This window comes from Acomys minous (genome assembly GCF_964271855.1).
Source record: "Acomys minous genome assembly, chromosome: 10".
NCBI lineage: Eukaryota > Metazoa > Chordata > Mammalia > Rodentia > Muridae > Acomys > Acomys minous.
Window position 1 is genome coordinate 144568 of NC_140491.1, and position 17692 is coordinate 162259.

The 17692-nt window shown below is 36.9% G+C and overlaps 1 protein-coding gene across 1 annotated transcript in view; it reads left to right on the forward strand.

Annotated features, from left to right (window-relative positions):
* Positions 1-17480, forward strand: part of LOC311606487 (vomeronasal type-2 receptor 116-like) — a gene marked incomplete at both ends in the record, with an annotated part of 29208 nt that extends 11728 nt beyond the window's left edge. The window contains 4 exons of the mRNA XM_084797762.1: positions 324-1136; positions 2498-2725; positions 13640-13763; positions 16576-17480. Of these exons, the coding sequence (XP_084653888.1) occupies positions 324-1136; positions 2498-2725; positions 13640-13763; positions 16576-17480 (2070 nt within the window). The remainder of the gene's footprint in view (positions 1-323; positions 1137-2497; positions 2726-13639; positions 13764-16575) is intronic.
* Positions 17481-17692: the final 212 nt, after the last annotated feature.

The window sequence follows — 17692 nt, forward strand, 5'->3', positions numbered from 1 at the left end:
ATCACATATTCATGTACAGCCATGAACCTCAGCAGGTGAGAGATTGTGCGGTTAAAATTTAATTAATTTGTGTCTCCATTGGTGGCTTTGATAAGATGCAAAAAAGAGTGTAAAGAGGAGACTGGTCTTACTGGCCATATGTCAACCTGTGTAGTTCAATGGTATTATTCAGATACTTGATGAGGATCTGGAATTTCTTTGTGTGAAATGGGGATAAGAGGAGAAGTAACAGGTAAGGGGAATTTCTAGAGATTTTTACAGATCAAATGTGTTTACAAGTTCTTAAAAGTACATGCTACCTCATGCTGCTCCCTGTGTCCTAGGTTCTTCATCTTACTTATGGGCCTTTCCATCCTCTCCTGAGTGACCGTGTACAATTTCCCTATATTTATCAGATGGCCCAGGAGGATACATCTCTTGCCGTGGCCCTCGTCGCCTTCTTACTTTATTTAAACTGCAATTGGGTAGGGCTGGCCATCTCTGACAATGAACAGGGTACACAATTTCTCTCAGATTTAAAAAGAGAGATGGAAAAGGATACAGTTTGCTTTGCCTTTGTGAACATGATCCCAGTGAACATGGAGGTATACATGTCAAGAGCTGAAGTGTATTACAACCAAATCATGACATCATCAACAAATGTTGTCATCCTTTATGGTGACACATACAGTACTCTTGCTGTAGCCTTTAGAATGTGGGAATCTGTAGGTATACAAAGAACATGGATCACCACCTCACAGTGGGATGTTCCTACAAGTAAGAGCGATTTCAGACTTGACCCATTCCATGGGATTCTTGCTTTTGCACAGCACCATGGTAAGATTTCAGGTTTTAAAAATTTTGTCCAGACATTGAACCCTCTCAAATACTCAGATAAATATCTGGCAAGCCTGGAGTGGATGAACTTTAACTGTGAATCCTCAGCATCTAACTATAAGACAATGAAGAACTGCTCAACCAATTTCTCATTGGAATGGCTAATGGCACAGACTTTTGACATGGCCTTCAGTGATAACAGTTATGACATATACAATGCTGCATATGTTTTGGCCCATGTCATTCATGAGGTGCTTTTTCAACAGGTAGAAAATCATCCAATTGACTATGAGAAAAAACATGGTCATATCTGCTCGAAGGTAATATTTCTTCTATTGGATTATACATGATCTTATCAATGTCATAGTTTTTAAGAGTCTCTCAGATGATTAACTGAGTGAACTAGGAAATGTTTCCCCAAAACCTCGGTTTCTAAATGTTTTTATGCTGACACAATAAATCTAGAGCTTTATATAGATCTTCAAATACAATGGTATTGGAACAAAAGACACCATTTATCAGTGAAAATCAGTGATTCTGTAACAGAGCAACTGAATATGATCATACTTGTTCTAATATTGGAGAGATAATTAGTCTTTCCTCATTAATGTTCTCCTTGATAAGGAGATGAGTGTTTATTAATTCTGAAATTTGAGGTAATAAGTTCAGGGGATTGTTTTCTCAAATGATTATCCCCAAATGTAGTCTCTGTTCACCTTCCTCAAAGTCTTAGTATAATTGCATACAAATAGTTATGTGAATCAGTTTATTACACACACACACACACACACACACACACACACACACACACACACTAATTTGTTTGGATATATGTTTCCCACTGTATTTGTGTTTCTAAGTGTGTTTCTGTGTATCTGTGTATATCTGGATTTATGTGTGTGTGTACAGATATGTGTGCACGTGTGTGTGTGTGTTTCTGTCCATCTGACTATCTGTTCATAGAAGTGAGCATAAATTGTCTGTGTCTAAATGCTCATGTGTATGTTTGTTTCTCTTTTGTGTATGTCTGTTTGTATTTATAAGCACATGTGTCTGTGTGTTCTGTGTTTTTGTATATTGGATTGCACATATGTATATCTCTTGTTCTCTGTGTGTGTGTGTTTCTATCTCTCTCTCCTTTGATATTGTGAGCATAAATGTGTTTTTGTGTCAATGTCTCTCTGTGTGAATGTTTGTATCTCATTATGTCTCCCTATGTGTATTTGTCTGTTCATGCGTGTGTCTATGTATGTGTTTGGTACATTTCTGTACTTGTTTGTCTGTTTGGGTGTATATGTATGTCTGTGTCTGTATGTTCATATGTGTGTCTGGACATGTACGTTAATGTGTGTGTAAACAAATATGGGGCTATATTATGTGCATATCTCTATATAGATATGGGTCTCTCTGTATGCAGATCCATGTGTGTGTGTGTGTGTGTTGTGTGTTTGTGAGTTGTACATGTATGTTTGAAGTGTAAGTGCTTATCTACGCTTGTGTTTCTTAGTTTCCTTTCAGTGTACTAAAATTCTGCAAATATGACAAATTAATATAATGTTCTGTTTTCATTGAGAATCTCCACCTGATACCTTCGATAAAATTGCATTTCAGAGGTAATCATCATACATTTTCTCCAACCTGGTAAGAGCATATAGATTATATAATACTGCCTTTTTTTCAGATGCACTCCTTGATGAGAAAGACTCACTTCATAACTCCTACTGGAGACAAAGTAACCATGAACCAGAAAGAAAAACTTCAGAAAGAGTATGACATTTTCTACATTTGGAATCTCCCACATGATTTTGAACTTAAGGTGAAGATAGGAAAGTTTAGCCTATATTTTCCACATGGTCAACAGCTCCATTTATCTGAAGACATGCTAGAGTGGGCCACAGGAAGTCGACAGGTGGGTTTAAAGAACTGTACTGATTTCCATTACATACAAGTAAACACTGTGTGTTTAGTTGGTCCATTTATTCTTTTTATAAGTTAGTGAAATGAAATAAACTGTCCCATAAGGAACCTACTTCTAGTCTGTTATATTTCTTATTTTCACTATTTTTGATGTTATTTCTTCAAGGAGTTCATGCAACAGTTACACTGTATTTTATTATAAAAGAAACTGTTTTGTTTTAATATGAATATGAAACAACTCTTGACCACTCATTTATAATATTTCCAGTAAAGTGAGCAATATACTCATGGTACCATTCTTACTACTATATAGTGATTTCCTCACTTATTATGAATATCTGATAAAAAAAAGTTAAAGAGACTGAGGCTAAGTGTAATGATACAGCAAATTAAGAATACAAAGGCATTAGAAAACAAACTCATCATTTCTTTTAGTTTTAATTATCTTTTTAAATTTAAATTTTTTATTTTATTCATTTTACATCCCAGCTTTAGGCCCCTCCCTTGTGTCCTTGCAGGCCCACCCTCTCTCCTCCTTCCTCCTATGCCCCTTCCCTAGTCCATAGAGCGGGGAACCCTTCTCCCCTACTTACTGACCCCAGCCTATCAAGTATCATAAGGACTGCCTGCATACTCTTCCTCTGTGATTTGATAATGTACCCCATCAGGGGGAAGTGATCAAATTGAAGGCAACAGTTTTATTTTATATGTTTGCTTAAGCCTTCTGACAAAGAATTCCTAAATTGTCAACCCCCCTAATCATAAATTAATAATGTTGTGATACATATTAAATATTCTATGAATTATTACTTTATTTTCTTTCTTTTTTATATGTCTGTGGGTTTTCTTCTGGATATATGTCCATGCAACACTGGAGTATGTGGTGTATATGGACATTAAAAGAGTGATGCAAATCCGTGGGAATGTGAGACAGCTTAGATGTGCAAAATGGGTGCAAGATATCAATTGATATTCACAGTTTGTCCATGTCTCAGCTCTGAATTATGCCATGTAAAGAAACTGCTCACTACAATCCTTGCTTGGTCCTCTTAAATGTTGTGTAGTTCATTCAAAGTAATGAAACGGTGTCTAGTTTCCTTCTGTGTATTTGAAGGTATTGGTAGTAACACATTTTTGCTATGCAAAAATTTGGGAATAAAAGATTTCATCATAGCTCCAGGGTATGTCACAGGTACGAATTCTAATGTGGCTGGTTTTAAGATATACTATTCGAACTAACAACTACAAAGTTGTTTACCTTTTAAAGCTATATTTTAAATTATATCTCAGGTTACTTATGTACTGTGACATTTGCAGTTAATAGTCCTTCTCAGAGTTATGAGAGGAATCACTTTTTATACAGAGGAACACAGGATCTGAAGTTTAGCTACTGAGATACATATGCATTCAATGGCAGCAATGAAATCGCATGTGTTTTCTAAACACAGCTTGATTGAGCATTACAAAAACATGCACAAGAATAATACTTAATACTAAAAAAAAATATAGAATCAATGCTCTGCTTCCAGATATGCATATCAGGATACATGCAGAAAAAAAACAAACATAAAAATGATGATATCAAATCTATCTAGTTCAATATGTTACAGCCATAATTTTAAATAAGAGTATGTTTAATTATATGCTAAATACATAATTCAAAAATGATTATTATAATGTTTTATGAAAAGTGAGAAGAGGAGACATACATTACCTCTGGAAGGATACAAGGGGTCACAAAAACTAACACAAAATAAGCCACTGAAAAAGGATGTGAAAAAGGAATCCCATGAAGGTACAAAATAATAAAAATAGTCCAACAAAAATATGTAAAGGAAAAACAATTTAAAGGAAATAAAACTCTTAGTAAAAGGTCTCACCGAAACAATAGTTCAAGATAAGGACAAGATTGCAAAGCTTGAATGTTGTGCATAAGTATTAGAAAATTCAGACTATAACAAAAATAAAACAAAACAGAAGATACAAAATAGAGGAGACTGAGGGTTTTTTATTAAAAGATCAAATTTACAATCCAGGGACACAAGGGAAAAAGAAGGACATGCTCAACTCATCAGCACTATATCGAGTATAATGTAATCAAAATTTCATGTGATATGTCTGCCCATCGAGATACAACAGTCATTTATATAGCAAACATTCAAAATCAGGAAATGAACAACCCTTGACATATTTAACTTAAAAATTTATTTTGTAACAAAGACATAAAGTTGAAGGCTGCAGTACAGAAGACTCTGTCATAGTAAGTTCCCATCTGTATATCAGTCAATGTCACTATGGACGTTTTTACAGGAGGAGAGTAATAGTGATGTGTTTCAAACATTTAACAGCCAACCACAGTAAATAAAAGAGAAAAGTTATTCCTCATAGTAGAAGGATACAGAACAGAGTTCAATAATAGTCACAATCACAAGAATTTATAAGCACTGAAAAATCATGATGAAAGAAACTAGTTGAACCACTTCACACAATGAATGCAAGAATCAAAGGAACACATAGAAAGCACTAAGCTCCAGAGAAAAGCAACTATTAGAAAACTATTAAATACTACAATATAAACATGTAGACAATATTCACCATATAATCAACAATAATAATTTATTGTTAATGATCACATTCTCTAATAAAAAAATCCATAGAAACAAGATTGGTTCAATAAAACAACAACAACCACCACCACAACAACAACCCTAAATTTTTCTATATTACTTCCATGGAAAAATATATTTTTAATCATAATGGAATCCTTCTATAAAAAATGGGAGTGATGCATTGTTATGAAATGGAAACAAACAAATGAAAAACTCTGAAGATATTCACTTTGATGCACATGGACGGCATAGTTCTTAAGTAAACACCTATTAAGACAATTCAACAACACACCACAATTCTATTTCACTCAAGAAGTGCAATAGTGATTCAAAAATTCAGATTAGTTAAATGAGATACACAATATAAATACACTCTAAGATGGAATTATATGACTATACAAAAATATTCATAAATGTGTTATAAGCACACAACAAGAAAATTTGCTCAACCATGTTCATAGCAGCCTTATTCATAATAGCCAGAACATGGAAACAGCCTAAGTGTCCCTCAATAGAAGAATGGATAAAGAAACTGTGGTACATATACACTATGGAATACTATTCAGCTATTAAAAACAAGGAATTCCCAAAATTTGTGGATAAATGGATTGAGCTAGAAATGATCATAATGAGTGAGTTAACCCAGAAGCAGAAAGAGTCAAATGGTATATACTCATATCTGCATATTAGCCCAAGGGGCAAGTCCCATGAAAGCCTTCACTTACCAGGAAACTGAAACAGAGGGGAGGACATTCTAGTGGGACTCTAGATGAGAGAATCATGGGAGAATGGCAAAGTAGAAGGATCCAGAGGGTCCTAGAAGCCTACAAGTAGAACACTATGATAGGCAGATTTGGGCTCAAAGGGATGGGATAACCATTGAGATGTAACAAGAATAAATTAATAAAGGAGAAAAAATAAAATAATAATAAATAAGTAAATAAAAGAAGTCCATCATTCATTCAGAGTAAAAGAGAAACATGTTGGAATACAAAGAACAGGTAATGTCTTGACAGAAAACAATTTTTACGGCAAACAGATTGCAAGCATTGTGCTGAATGAAGAGAAAATTTTTCAATAAAATCAGAATTTTATGATTATGGGTATGTGTGGTATATGTTTTAATCCAAACAGTTTGTAGGCATAGTTAGAAAATTCTCTGGTGATATGTGGCCAGTTTGACAAATATAGCTAATCTAAGGCTGTCAGTGTGACATAGAGACCATGCCTTAAAATACTGAACAGAAATGGGGCAGCAATGTGCACTGTCTCCACTCTTCTTCAAAATGGTCATTAAAAATCTTACCAAGTGCCTAGCTGGAGATTGGGATAGATACTGGGACTTCCTATTGGTACTCTAGGTGAGAGAGGTAAGGATGAATGTGGACATAGAAGGTCCTAGAAACCTACAAGAAGACAAATAAGGCAAGCATATCTGGACTCAGGTGGGTCAGCTAAAAATCCTGTACTAACCAAGGACAATGCATGCAATAAACCTAGAACTCGTATCCATATCTAGCCAATGTATAGCACATTCTCCACAATTGTGTGGATAGCAGGGACTGACTCAGACACGGACTCTGGTGTCCCCTATTTGACCACTCCCTCTCCGTGGGGAGACCTGGTGACGCTCAGAGGGAAAGTAAGCAGGCTCACAGGAAGAGACCTGAAAGGCTGTGATCTTATAGTGGGAGACAATGTCCCCTTCTGTCACAGACCTAGGGAAGAGGAATAGGGTGAAAGAGGGAGAGATGGGGAATTGGAAGACACAAGTCAGGGGATAAAAAATTAGATTTAATCTGAATAAAATACTTAAATAAAAAAATCTTACCAAATGCCAAAACAACTGTGAAAATATATTTTAAAAAGAGAGAAAATGTTCAATTATAAGTGAGTATATACCATTTGAGTCTTGCTGTTTCTGTATTAACTCACTCAGTATGATCTTTTCTAGTTCCATCCATTTGTCCACATATTTCTGGACTACCTTGTTTTTAATAGCTGAGTAGTATTCCAGTATTCCATAGTGTAAATATACCACAGTTTCTTTTTTTAAAAAATTTTTTTATTAATTTATTCTTGTTACATCTCAATGGTTATCCCATCCCTTGTATCCTCCCATTCTTCCCTCCCTCCCATTTTCCCCTTACTCCCCTCCCCTATGACTGCTCCTGAGGGGGATTTTTTCCCCCTGTATATGCTCATAGGGTATCAAGTCTCTTCTTGGTAACCTGCTGTCCTTCCTCTGAGTGCCACCAGATCTCCCCCTCCAGGGGACATGGTCAAATATGGGGCACCAGAGTACGTGTGAAAGTCATACCCCACTCTCTACTCAACTGTGGAGAATGTCCTGTCCATTGGCTAGATCTGGGTAGGGGTTTAAAGTTTATTGCCTGTATTGTCCTTGGCTGGTGCCTTAGTTTGAGTGGGACCCCTTGGCCCAAATCTGCCTATCGTAATGTTCTACTTTTAGGTTTCTAGGACCCTCTGGATCCTTCTACTTTGCTATTCTCCCATGCTTCTCTCATCTAGAGTCCAAATAGGATGTTCTCCCCTCTGTGTCAGTTTCCTGGTAAGTGAAGGCTTTCATGGAACATGGCCCTTGGGCTAGTATGCAGATATGAGTATATACCATTTGAGTCTTTCTGCTTCTGGGTTAACTCACTCATTATGATCATTTGTAGTTCAATCCATTTGCCCACAAATTTCAGGAATTCCTTGTAATTAATAGGTGAATAGTATTCCATAGTGTATATGTACCACAGTTTCTTTATCCATTCTTCAACTGGGGGACACTTAGGCTATTTCCATGTTCTGGCTATTATGAATGAGGCTGCTATGAACATGGTTGAGCAAATTTTCTTGTTGTATGCTGGAGCATCTTCTGGGTATATTCCAAGGAGTGGAATAGCTGGGTCTTGAGGAAGCCCTATTCCCAGTTTTCTGAGATAGCACCAGATAGATTTCCAAAGTGGCTGTACTAGTTTGCATTCCCACCAGCAATGAAGGAGTGTTCCTCTCTCCCCACATCCTCGCCAGCATGTGATGTAGCTTGCATTTTTGATATTAGCCATTCCAGTGGGAGTAGGATGGAACCTCAGAGTTGTTTTGATTTGCATTTCCCTGATGATTAAGGAGGTTGAGCATTTCTTTAAGTGTTTCTCAGCCATTTGATATTCCTCTATTGAGAATTCTCTGTTTAGTTCCAAGTCCCATTTCTCAATTAGGTTATTTGGTTTGGTGGTGTTTAATTTCTTGAGTTCTTTATATATTTTGGATATTAGACCTTTGTCAGATGTAGGGTTGGTGAAGATCTTTTCCCTGTCTGTAGGCTGTCACTTTGTTCTCTTGACAGTGTCTCCTGCCTTGCAGAAGCTTCTCAGCCTCATGAAGTCCCATTTACTAATTGTTGACATTAAGGCCTGGGCTGTTGGTGTTCTGTTCAGGAAGTTGTCTCCTGTGCCAATATGTTCCAGGCTCTTCCCCACTTTTTCTTCTAAGTGACTTAGTGTCTCTGGGTTTATGTTGAGGTTTTTGATCAACATGGATTTGAGTTTTGTGCAAGGTGACAAATATGGGTCCAGTTGCAATTTTTTACACATAGACCTCCAGTTAGACCAGCACCATTTGTTGAAGATGCTATCCTTTTCCATTGAATGGATTTGGCTTCTTAGTCAAAAATCATGTGACCATATGTGTGTGGATTCATATCTGGTTCTTCGATTCGATTCCACCGATCAACCAGTCTGTTGCTGTGCCAGTACCATGCTGTTTTAATAACTATTGTTTTATAGTACAGCTTGAGATCAGTTATGGAGATTCCTTCAGAGGATCTTTTATTGTACAAGATTGTTTTAGTAATTCTGGGTTTTTTTGTTTTTCCATATGAAGGTCAGAATTGAACTTTCAATGTCTTTAAAAATTGTGGTGGTATTTTGGTAGGGATTGCACTGAATCTGTAGATTGCTTTTGGTAGGTTGGCCATTTTTACTATGTTAATTCTCCTGATCCATGAGCAAGGAAGATCATTCCATCTTCTCATGTCATCTTCAATCTCTTTCTTCAGAGTTTTGAAATTTTTTCAAACAGGTCCTTCACTTGCTTAGTTAGAGTAACTCCTACATATTTTATATTGCTTGTGGCTAGTGTGAAGGGTGTGGCTTTCCTAATTTCTTCCTCTGCAAGCTTGTCATTTGTGTATAGGAAGGCTACAGACTTTTTTGAGTTAATTTTGTATCCAGCCAATTTGCTGAAGGTGTTTTTCAGCTGTAGGAGTTCTCTGGTGGAATTTTGAGGGTCACTTATGTACACTGGCATATCATCCGCAAAGAGGAATAATTTGACTTCCTCCTTTCCCTTTTGAATACCCTTGATCTCCTTTTGTTGTCTTATTGCTCTGGCTAGAACTTCGAGTACTATATTGAAGAGATATGGAGAGACTGGGCAGCCGTGCTTTGTTCCCAATTTTAGAGTAATTTCCTTGTGTATCTCACCATTTCCTTTGATGTGGGCTATTGGCTTGCTGTATATAGCCTTTATTATGTTGAGGAAATTGCCTTGTATCCCCAATCTCTCTAAAACTTTAAACATGAATGGGTGTTGGATTTTATCAAATGTTTTTTCTGCATCTAAAGAGATGATCATGGGTTTTTTTTATTTTCAGTTTCTTTATATGGTGGATTACATTGATGGTTTCTGTATATCTTACACCATCCCTGTGTGTCTGGAATGAAGCCTACTTGGTCATGATGAATGATATCTTTGATGTGTTCTTGTATTCGTTTTGCAAGTATTTTATTTAGTATTTTTGCATGGATGTTCATAAGAAAAATCCGTCTGAAATTCTCTTTCTTTGTTGAGTCTTTGTGAGGTTTAGGTATCAATTTGGCTATGGCCTCATAGAATGAATTTGGTAATGTTCCATCCCTTTCTATCTTTTGGAGTAGCTTGAAGAGTATCAGTATTAGCTTGCCCTGGAATGTCTGGTAGAATTCTGCACTGAAACCACCTGGCCCTGGGCTTTTTTTTTAGTTGGGAGACTATCCATGATTGCTTCTATTTCTGTAGGAGAAATGGGACTATTTATCTTATTTATCTGTGCTTCACTCAACTTTGGCAAGTGAAATTGATCAAGAAAATCATCAATTTCCCTTAGATTTTCAAATTTTGTGGCATATATGTCTTCGAAGTAGGATCTTATGATTCTTTGTATTTCTTCAGTGTCTGTTGTTATGTCTCCCTTTTCATTTCTGATTTTGTTGATTTCAATACCGTCTCTCTGCCTTTTAGTTAGTTTGGCTAATGGTCTGTCTATCTTGTTGATTTTCTCAAAGAACCTGCTCTTGGTTTTGTTGATTCTTTGGACTGTTTTTTAGTTTCCAATTTGTTAATTTCAACACTGAGTTAGATTATTTCCAGACGTGTTCTCCTTTTGTGTGTTTCTGCTTCGTTTTTTTTCTAGGGCTTCCAGTTGTGTGCTTATGTGCGATGTTTCCAGTTTCTTTTTAATGGCACTTAGTGCTATGAATTTTCCTCTTAGCACTGCTTTCAACGTATGCCACAAATTTAGGTGTGTTGTTCCTTCATTTTCATTGAATTTCAGAAACTCCTTGATTCTTTTCTTTATTTCTTCCCTGACCCAGGTGTCATTTAGCAGAGAGTTCTTTACTTTCCACATACATGTAGGCTTTTTGTTATTTTTGTTGTTGTTGAATTGCATCCTAAGACCATGGTGATCTGATAGGATACAAGGTATTATTTCAATCATCTTATATCTATTGAGGCCTGCTTTGTATACCACAGTTTCTTCATCCATTCTTCTACTGAGGGACACTTAAGTTTTCTCCATGTTCTGGCTATTATGAAAAGGCTACTATGAACATGGTTGAGCATATGCCCTTGTTGTGTGCTGGAGCATTTTCTGGGTATATTCCAAGGAGTGAAATAGCTGATTCTTGAGGAAGTCCTATTCCCAATTTTCTGAGCTAGCACCAGTGGTTGTACACATTTGCATTCCCACCAGCAATGAAGGTGTGTTCCTCTTTCTCTACATATTCATCACCATGTGGTGTCACTTGAATTTTTTATCTTAGCCATTCTGATGGGTGTAAGATGGAATCTCAGAGTTGTTTTGATTTGCATTTCCCTGATGACTAAAGATTTATATCCTCATTTATAATTGTACAGTAGCCCAAGGGGCATGTCTCTGGAAAGTCTTCACTTAGCAGGAAATTGAAATAGATGTGAAGACATTCTATTGGGAGTGTAGGTGAGAGAAATATGGGAGAATGGGGAATTAGAAGGATACAGAGGGTCCTAGAAATTCACAAGAAGAACATTAGGATTGACAGATCTTGGACCAGGAGTTATTCTCAATATATGGCACCAACCAAGACCAATATGGACAGTAAACATGGACCCCCAATGAGATCTAGCCAATGGACAGAACATTCACCACAGTTGAGTGGAGACTGGAGAATGACTTTCACAAAACTCTGATGCTCCATATTTGACCATGTCCCCTTGATGGGGAGGCCTGGTGGCTCAGATGAAGGATAACAGGCTACCAAGAAGAGACTTGATACCCTATGATGATGTACAGGGGAAGGCGGTATCCCTCAGTCACAGACATAGAAGAGAGAAATACAGTGAAAGGGAGAGGGAGGGAGGAGCAGGAGGATATAAGGGACGGCATAACAATTGAGAAGTAATATGAATAAATTATAAGAAAATTCAGAAAATGAGAGAAAGTAATGTTCCCCGTTCTAGATAGAGTTTAGGTATCCCAATGCTAAAGAGTGAGACCCTGTTTCACAACCAACTCAGCAAAAGGAAGCATTCTATTTAACTGTATATGTGGAGAATATGAGATGAACTTGTGCACCAGTGACAATGTGGTCTTCACTTAGCCCTTAATACTGAATGAAACATTCAAATAAGCATGCAACAATCAGCTAATTTCTAATACTCCTTACAGAGCCTCATCATAAAGTTCAGTGTAATACAAAGATAACCTTCCTTTAACCTAAGAAACCTTCCATTAACATCAAACAAACTAACTTAAGAATATATTATTAATTTGTTCATATTACATCTCAATTGTTATCCCATACCTTGTATTCTCCCTTTCCTCCCTCCCTCCCACTTCCCACCTACTCTCCTGTCCTACATCTGTGACTGAGGGTGACCTCCTCCCTCTGTATATGCTCATAGGGTATCAAGTGTCTTCTTGGTAGCCTGCTATTCTTTGTCTGAGGGCCACCAGGCCTCCCCATCAAGGGGCCATGGTCAAATATGGGGCACCAGAGTTTGTGTGAAAGTCAGCCCTGATTCTCCACTCAACTGTGCAGAATGTCCTGTCCATTGTCTAGATCTGGGTAGGGGTTCGATGCTTATTGCATGTATTGTCCTTGGCTGGTGCCATAGAAACAAACTGACTTTTACTCAGGTTCCCACAATATTTGTAGGCTCCTTAAGGTCTTCTCACTTCAGGAAACACATCACATTACAGCTTCTTACACATCAACTCGGCACTTTGTCACTAGGATTGTCTTTTCAATTGTGTTTTTTCTTTACACTAAGTTTGTGATGATTTGAAGTCTTAATTTACTGGAGCATGTGTTTGTCATCTGAGACTTGAGGAGATATTTCGCCTGTTTTAGATGTGCTTTTGTCATATCTTGCTAAGTCATTGCTTTGATTAAACTTTGGCCCTGAACAAAGTGAGGAGAAAGGTTGTTTTGGCTCATGGGTTATAAACAAGGGAAGACAAGGACGGAATTTGGAGACTGAAACTAAGACACAGGCCCTTGAAAGAACACTACTTACTGGCTTGCTCTGTTTCATTTCTCATACACCCTTGCCTAGCAACAGCATTGTCTTTAGTACACCTGGCATGCCTACAATGAATACCAAATATAAAATGCTTTAGCATTAGAAAGATGGGTTATTCTGACAGAGAGAATTTCTCAGGTAAGGTTCATTCCATGCTCTCTATCTTCTTACTATATTTTGCGTCAGCTTGATGAAAATCAGCAAGGAAACCAGGTTGCAATCTCTGTAGTGTTTGCTCAAAATACACTAAAATTGTTTCCAGAATGTCTAAGATTTGGTAAAGAACTCCACTTTTTATCAACTTTTAAAAATATATTCAGATTTTTGGCATTATACAATGTGCTAAGTGACATGTGGTACCTCAGCTTATGTATATAAAATAAGCTTATTGATATCTCAACATGTTAATATAATGTAGTTATGGATGTAGTAGGTAAAACTCAATATGTATCTTATTTTCTCAGATGCTGCCCTCTGTATGCAGTGCTGACTGTGGTCCTGGATTCAGAAAATTCAGGCAGATGGGAATGCCAGCCTGCTGTTTTATTTGTATCCGCTGTCCAGAAAATGAAATTTCTAATGAGACAAGTGAGTGTTTGCTGCTGTGATAAATCCTTTACACTGAGACCCCTTTCCACCAACAAAGAGATGCTGAAGGAGTCTAAAAGGCAACTACAAAAATAAAATATACCATTTTCTCAATTAGCAGTCACAGGAATACAAACACTAACAATGTCATAACAGCAACAACAACAATCACAAAAACCCTTTTACCTAGATGTACATTTTGATTCAATTTATGTCTGTCACATCATATTTTCTCAAAGAAACAAAATCGACGTGCAGTGTGAGCACATTCTGTATGAGATCTGGTATGGTTATTATTTTCCCCTATAACTTCATGCACACAAGTTTCCAGTCATGAATTTTTAAAATGTCCTTTCATTCTTTTTGCATATATACATATACATATACATATACATGTACATATACATATACATATACATATACACTCTACGTGTGTTTATGTACACAGTGTATGGAAAGAATCCAACAGAAGACAGAATATGGCACAAGAACTGATGGACTGTGTAATGGAGGTGCTAGAAACCAAGTCTGTATCCTTAGAAAAATTAGTGTAGAGATAAAAATATTAAATGTAAAATTAGCAAAAACTGCTGCATATGAGACAGAATTTGTGTGATATGTAGAGCCCCATTTTCTTTTTCCCCTTTTTTTATTGTAATTTAATTTGATTACATCCCAATTGTTATTCACTCACCCATTTTCAAATGTCTGATGTGATTTGTTTCCAGGAAGGTGAAGATAATTCTTAACACATAATGTACAAAATATAAGGAGTCTTATATCAAATATTTTATACATAGTACCCAATTAATAATTTCGTGAAATAATAGATTAGAATCGTTTTGTGCTGAAAGTAGTTAGTACAAAAATTAAATTTTTATTACAACCTACAAAGCCAGTTTAGTAAAATGATTATGTATTTATGCTTGACAAAATGCAAGTTGACAATGTGAAGTTTTTACAACATTTGCCTTTGATACTATGCAATGAAATTCAAGTTCTTAAAGTACCTTTCTGGCCAATAATATGGCTCTACATTTAAATCATTTGCCACTAAGAATGATAGCTGGAGTTCATCCCCAGGACCCATATAGTGAGAGGAGGCAAAGAACTCTTAGAAATGTCTTGTGACATCTATGCACTCAAATAACATACATAATGATGAAATAAACTGTAATAAAATTATTTTAAATGTTAGAAATTAATAAGAACTCATGGTAATAACATAAATAAATAGAAAAAGAGTAATAGTATTTATAGGTGTGTATGTATGTTGTGAATGTATGTGTACATAAGGGCAGATGAAGGTGAGAGACAACTAATACCTCTATAGTTAATTTGAAGGCAATTGTGAAACACCTCACATGGGTTCTGGGAACTGAACTCAGGTCTTGTGCAAGAGCAGGACATTCTCTTCATAGTTCAGCTAACTTTCCAACACTTTAGGCAAAGTAACTAGTAACAATTTCCCATCAATAAATTGTTCTACAGGAAAGATTTAAAAACCAGGAAGCACCTTATAACTCTGTACAACTATCTAATGAATCAGTGGTATTCCAATGAAATTTCCTACCATTGCCATTTAAGGAGAGGATATTATGAGTGAAGTAGTTTGTTCCACACAAAAAAATCTGTCACTGGCCAGATATGGTGGCACATGCCTTTAATCTCAGTACTTGGGAGACAGAGGCAGGTGGATCACTGTGAGTTCAAGGCCAGCCTGGTCTACAAAGTGAGTCCAGGACAGCCAAGACTACACAGAGAAACCCTATCTTGAAAAAAAATCTAGGTAACTTTTGAGTTTTGTTTTTGTTTCTTCCATGGTGCTTATTGATATATAAATTTGCCTCAGAGTATGTTCAGAAAGTTTGGGTCTCATAGAGATTGAAACTAGGGAAGCAAGAAGATGCTGAATGCTTCCCACAAAGGTAAAACAAAGATGAAAAGCTTCTAGTGATCAGTCTGTAGAGAGGTTTCTACCTTCAGTGATAGAATTAGTGCTTTTCATGATCAAGACTCAGGAATTGTTTTTCTTTACTGCCATATGAGAACATAAATAAGGACATATTAATAATTCTTTTTTATTTTTTACAGTTTTCAAGCCTTTATATTACGTTTATATACCGAGAAACTTTACTTCTCGTACTCACATTCCTACTTCTCCCAAATTATTATCAAATTTACGAGCACATCTGTTACACTTTTTTGGTCACATAAATATAAATACTCACACACACACACACACACACACACACACACACACACACACACACACACACAACACACACACTCCCAACCCTAATGATTTCTTTTACTGTTCCTTAGATATCATTATGCTCAGGCTGGGAATTAGAAAAGCTGTCACAGTTCTTCCCCAAGCAGAAGACAGTCTCTGTCTCTGATAAAGAAAGCATTAATTAAACAATCAGTGAACTCAGGCGGCACTGAGTGCATGGGAAAGGAGGTTTTAAATGACATTCAGTCACGCTGTGGTTAATGAGTTTAGATTCTGTGAATTTATCAGAATAAGTCATTTCATGATAGCATCCAGAATGATTTAAGAAGTCTAGTTTATAAAAACCTTGTAAATGATATCAGCAACACTGTTAAATAGACAAAATTTGCTTTGGTTTTCTTCTCTAAAAAGATAATAAGAATTAATAAATAGAAGCATTGTTGTACAGCAATGTCGTTCAATTATATTATCAGCAGTAAGGTGGAGATATTGCAAAGCTTTGCTAACAGACTTATTGAAATATCTTGTAAATAAACTGCTGAAGCTATACTAACAAATATTTCCTTTCTGATTCAGACATGGACAAATGTGTGAAGTGTCCAGAGGACCAGTATGCCAACACAGAGCAGAATCACTGCATCCACAAAGCTGTGATCTTTCTGAGCTATGAAGACCCCTTGGGGATGGCTCTGGCCTTCATGGCCTTGTGCTTCTTTGCCTTCACAGCTCTGGTTCTTGGGGTATTTTTGAAGCACAATGACACAGCCATTGTGAAGGCCAATAACCGCACTCTCAGCTATATCTTACTCATGTCACTCATGTGCTGTTTCCTCTGCTCCTTGCTCTTCATTGGCCATCCCAACTCAGCCACTTGCATTTTACAGCAAATCACATTTGGAATTGTATTCACTGTGGCTATTTCCACTGTTTTGGCCAAAACAATTACAGTGGTTCTGGCTTTCAAAGTCACAGCTCCTGCAAGAATAATGAGGTACATTCTGGTTTCAGGAACACTTAACTACATTATTCCTCTCTGTACACTCATCCAAATTATTCTTTGTTCAATCTGGCTTGCAACTTCTCCACCAGCTGTTGATATTGATGCAGACTCTGAGCATGGCCTCATCATCATTGTGTGCAACAAGGGTTCAGTAATTGCATTTTACTGTGTAATTGGATATTTGGCATGTCTTGCCTTGGGAAGCTTCACTGTGGCTTTCTTGGCCAGGAACCTGCCTGATACTTTCAATGAAACCAAGTTCTTGACATTCAGCATGCTGGTGTTTTGTACTGTGTGGATTACTTTCCTCCCTGTCTACCATAGCACCAAGGGCAAGGTCATGGTGGCCTTGGAGATTTTTTCCATCTTGGCTTCCAGTGCGGGGATGCTGGGGTGCATCTTTGTCCCAAAGTGCTACATAATTTTATTAAGACCAGACAAAAATTCTCTTCAAAAGATCAGGGGAAAATCATATTCCTAAAGGCATAGTTAATGAGTACTTTTTGTTAATTTAATTTATTTATTCAGTTTACATGCTGATTATAGACCCACTCCTTTATCTCCTTCCAGTGCCACCCTTCCTCCCTCTCTCCATCCCCTCTTCTCTGTGCCTCAAATTAGTGGAGAATCACTTCCTATGCATGTCATCTCTCCATGTTGCATCAGTACTGACCATGTCCTCTTCTCGTGGCA